Genomic DNA, 3,972 nt, shown 5'->3' on the forward strand with positions numbered 1-3,972 from the left:
ATCGCTGGGGGCTGGAGAAGGGAGGAGAGGGAGATGTTGGGGGAAGCAGAAGGAGGCTCTTGCCACAGGAACTTCACCTCCTTTATTTTCCCCCTCTTCTTCTTTCCATCCTCCTAATTTTCTTCTTCCTCCTCCTTCCCTCTCCCTCCTCCCTCCCCTCCTCTTCCTCTTCCTCCCATCTTATTTATCCCCTCCCTCTCCCTGTTCCCCTCCCCCCCATCCTCCTCCTCCACACACACACACACACACACACACACACACACACACACACACACCCCGCCTCCCTCCGCCTCTTATATCCTCTCTTCTCCCCCCCCTTCCTCCTCCCTTTGCTTTCCTCCTTAGCCGCTACTCAACAGAGGCCATGACCCAAGCCAGGGCCCCAGACTTCATGGCCCTGGAGCCCGCAGGCCTTCCCTTCTTCCTCAAGGCTGCCAGCCCATGCAGTTCTCCGGCCCGGAGCCCCAGGCCTGGAGCCCCGTGAGAGAGCTGGGTCTTGGCTCCAGCCGGAAGTCTGTCCTTAACAGCCGAAGCTCTGAGGACCTAGGTAAGGGTCCAAGGTCCAGGGTCTGAGGGAACAGGAGGGCTGTGACCCAATTTCAGATGACAGGGACAGAGTACCAGTGCCTGTCTTGCTCTGAGAACCTTTCTGGGTCCACCGCACCTGTCCAGCCCCTCAGGGACAGGCTTCCAGAAAGGTGGATCTGTCCCTCTCTGGAACAAGCGCAAGCCCCCTGTGTGGCATTAGCGCTTTAGGAAGGAGCTGTCCTTTAAGCCTTCCTATTTTCTAGAAGTGACTGCCCCCGGGGAGGGATGATATTCTCTGTGAATGGCTGCCTGTGCAGCCTCAGTTTCAGCCCTCTTGTCCCTCCAGCCACAGAGCCACCCCCTTTTCCCTCGACCTTGGAACCAGAGACATCCTCAGACTTGGAGCCCACGGCTGAATTAGAGGAGCAAGCTCCCTCCAGGACCGCCACGCCAAGCCCTGTGCTGGGCAAAGTTTTGGTCAAAGGAGTGTGTGACAACCAGCAAATGCAGTGGGAAGTGAGCTTCGAGCTAGAACCTCCAGCCCTGCGGAAGGAGGACACACAGAACGATGACATGTGGGGCGAGACTTTCCACCACCTGGCGGCCCGCGCCATCATCCGCGAATTCGAGCATCTGGCCCAGTGCGAGGATGAGATTGAGCTGGGTGAGCGACCAGGATTGGGGATAGCGGTATTCCCCTTAGCAGCACAGTGACCTTCCCACTGCCCGAGGCCAGACTTGGGCCTTTCCAAAGCCCCGCCCACACCCTGAGGCCCGCCCTCCAGAAGCCTAGTGCCACATCTACTGCCCAAGATCCCTTCTCTCATTTTTGAACTCCCACCCACACCCAAACTCCTCAAAGTCCCTTACTCTGTCTCGGTAACCTAAGGTTAGCCCTAGGCTAGCCTCATCAACTAGCTCCACACTATGCACCGCTCCTCCCCTGCCTCTGACCCTTATAACACCCCAGCGGAGGTCAAGGCTCCATCTCCATACCACTAACTGTTTCCCTGAGCCCACGCTACACCATGTCTCACCCCACATTAAATGGAGCTTGGGGCTGCATCCTCAACCTGAGGTGCCCTCCCTCCCTCAGCCCCGGCCTCCTCCATCTTTTCCACTCTCCTGGTGACCCATCCTCCTCTCTTCCTTTGTCCTCCTCTCCTACCAGTGCTCCTATACTCTCCCACCCCTGTGCTCCCTCATAGCCAGCATTTCTCTTCAGTGATCCATGTCTGGTTCTGGATAGCCAACAGTGGTAGGAGATCCTCTGAGGTCAAACCTTTCCCACAGGACCCCTAGACCTAGCCTAGATCCCGCCCACTCACACCAGTCCCAATGACTTCCACACAGTCAGCTGGGGACCAGGCTAGGTGTTTGGCCCCACAAAGGCCTCAGAGGGTTGGCTGGCATAGAATACAGTAATCTCATCCTTTCCCAGGGGTACCTGGCACTGGCTAAGAGAGGCCAGCATTAATCAAACAATTACACAGCTAATTAAGTAAGTCCTGTTCAGAAACACATGAATTCCAAGCCCTGTGTAGCAGGGCTGGGTCGTGAGCTAATTTAGTTCAGGAACTGGGGCAGTTTTTCCCCAGGACTTGACTAGTGAAATCTCAATAGGACACACTTGGAGAACAGAGATAAGGGCCAGTAAGAATTATGGGGTTCCCTTGCTGTGAGTTTATGTTTCCTTTACATACTATGTGGTTTATATTCCATTTGTATTTAGGGATGATGTATGATCCCCTTTCCTTCCCATGAATACTCCTCCCCCTTCGTTGCCCTGGCTTCTTGAACAGCCCTCAGAAGGCAGCAAGCCATCAAGAGAGCTCACTACTTGGTAGAAGGGGGAGGAAGGAGAGAGGAGGAAAGGAGGAGGAGGAGGAGAAAGGAGGAGGAGAAGAAGGGAAGAGATAAAGAGAGAATCTGTCTCTGCCTGCCTGCCTGTCTACCTGTCTGTCTGTCTATGTATGTCTGTCTATTTTTGTCTCTGTGTGTCTGTGTGCTTGTCTCTGTGTGTCTCTGTGTATATGTCTGTGTGTATCTTTGTGTGTCTGTGTGTCTATACCTGTGAATCTGTGTGTATGTATGTCTGTGTGTATGCGTGTGTGTGTGTGTGTGTGTGTGTGTGTGTGTGTGTGTGTGTGTGTGTGTGTGTGTGTGTGTGTGTGTGTGTGTGTGTGTGTGTGTGTGTGTGTGTGTGTGTGTGTGTGTGTGTGTGTTGGGGGGACTGTGCCAGTTGTGGAAGTGTGGGCAGATAGGTGTATATGGAAGCCAGAGGAAGATTCAGGGCATGTCCCTCTCATTCTCTCCTATTCCCTTGGTACAAGAGTCTCTCGCTGAGCCTGAAGCCTGGGGCTTTCTGGCCAGGCTGGCTGGCAAACACCATGGGTCCACCTGTCTCCGGGTTCCCCTGTATCGCAGCACTCAACTTTTTCTCTGTATGCTGGGGACACAACTCGGCGCTTTCTTGCCTATGAAGCCATCTCCCAGGCCACGTCTTTTCAACAGTATAACAGGTCCCATCTGTCCCAGAACCCATGAAGCCTTGTCACAGGTTCCCACTGGTCACCGGCAAGACTGGAATGTACAATACAGAACATAGAACACCTTTTAAATAACACACTTTATTTAGAGGAATTAGCTAGCTTTTATTCTGAGACAGTGACTCAAGTTTTTACATTAACATAACCTTTATCTTGTGACAAGGTGTTTTATTTTGATTTTTGTTGTTTTTTTTGTCCTAATGTCTTTAATTAGCCCGTTGGCAGGCCATTGATTTCAAGTCCTACTTGATCACAAAGATGGAGAGTGCTAGCTAGTCAAGCTTTCCTTTTAGCTTCCAGAGTCTCCATGCCAAGCAAGACTTTCTGACCCCAGACAGTGACCCTTGCTCTTCCTCCCACAGGGTCCAATCGCAGATACCAGGTGAACGCCGTGCACACCAGCAAGGCCTGCAACGTGATCAGCAAGTACACGGCCTTCGTGCCCGTAGACATAAACAAGAGGCAGTACCTGCCCACGGTGGTCAAGTACCACAACTCTGGTAAGGCGCATGCGTAAATGCAGGGGGTGGAGCACCTCAGCCCACGGGCTTGGGGGAGGAGCTGAGATACCGGAAAGAGCAGACTCCCAGCAGGAAGTTCAGCCACGGAGGAAGTGAGGAGAAAACGCCTTTCCTGTATTTCGCCCTCTGGAGGGACCAGAAATGATCCAGTTCCATGTAGAGAGTCCCAAAATGTCTAGAATGACGCAAATTAGGACAGATGTGTCAGAGTGACAGCCACCCAGGAGGAAAACTTGTACCTGCCCGCTGTACCCATGGGTTGTCTACATGGAGGGGAATCATGTGACACATGCGGTTACCTCGGCCGGAACACACCGATAGATACTATGTTTTTTCCAATTAAGGGTGTGAGAAATAGTCTATTCCTGAAGGAA

At 52.8% G+C, this 3,972-nt stretch overlaps 1 protein-coding gene across 1 annotated transcript; it reads left to right on the top strand.

Moving 5' to 3' along the window:
• Window positions 1–352: 352 nt before the first annotated feature.
• Window positions 353–3,596, top strand: LOC116889776 (von Willebrand factor A domain-containing protein 5B1-like). Its single transcript, XM_032890632.1, has 3 exons — window positions 353–547; window positions 875–1,192; window positions 3,440–3,596. The coding sequence occupies exons 1-3, from the start codon at window positions 442–444 to the stop codon at window positions 3,592–3,594; spliced, it is 579 nt and encodes a 192-aa protein (XP_032746523.1). The 5' UTR covers window positions 353–441; the 3' UTR covers window positions 3,595–3,596.
• Window positions 3,597–3,972: the final 376 nt, after the last annotated feature.

Source organism: Rattus rattus, unplaced genomic scaffold (assembly GCF_011064425.1).
Source record: "Rattus rattus isolate New Zealand unplaced genomic scaffold, Rrattus_CSIRO_v1 flattened_line_144490, whole genome shotgun sequence".
Taxonomy (NCBI): Eukaryota; Metazoa; Chordata; class Mammalia; order Rodentia; family Muridae; genus Rattus; species Rattus rattus.

Excerpts from the sequence above, each read along its gene's own strand:
- LOC116889776 (XM_032890632.1), top strand. The coding sequence starts at position 442 with ATGCAGTTCTCCGGCCCGGAGCCCCAGGCCTGGAGCCCCGTGAGAGAG. Across the intron at positions 548-874 it reads CCGAAGCTCTGAGGACCTAG|CCACAGAGCCACCCCCTTTT; the intron begins GTAAGGGTCCAA and ends TTGTCCCTCCAG. Across the intron at positions 1,193-3,439 it reads CGAGGATGAGATTGAGCTGG|GGTCCAATCGCAGATACCAG; the intron begins GTGAGCGACCAG and ends TTCCTCCCACAG.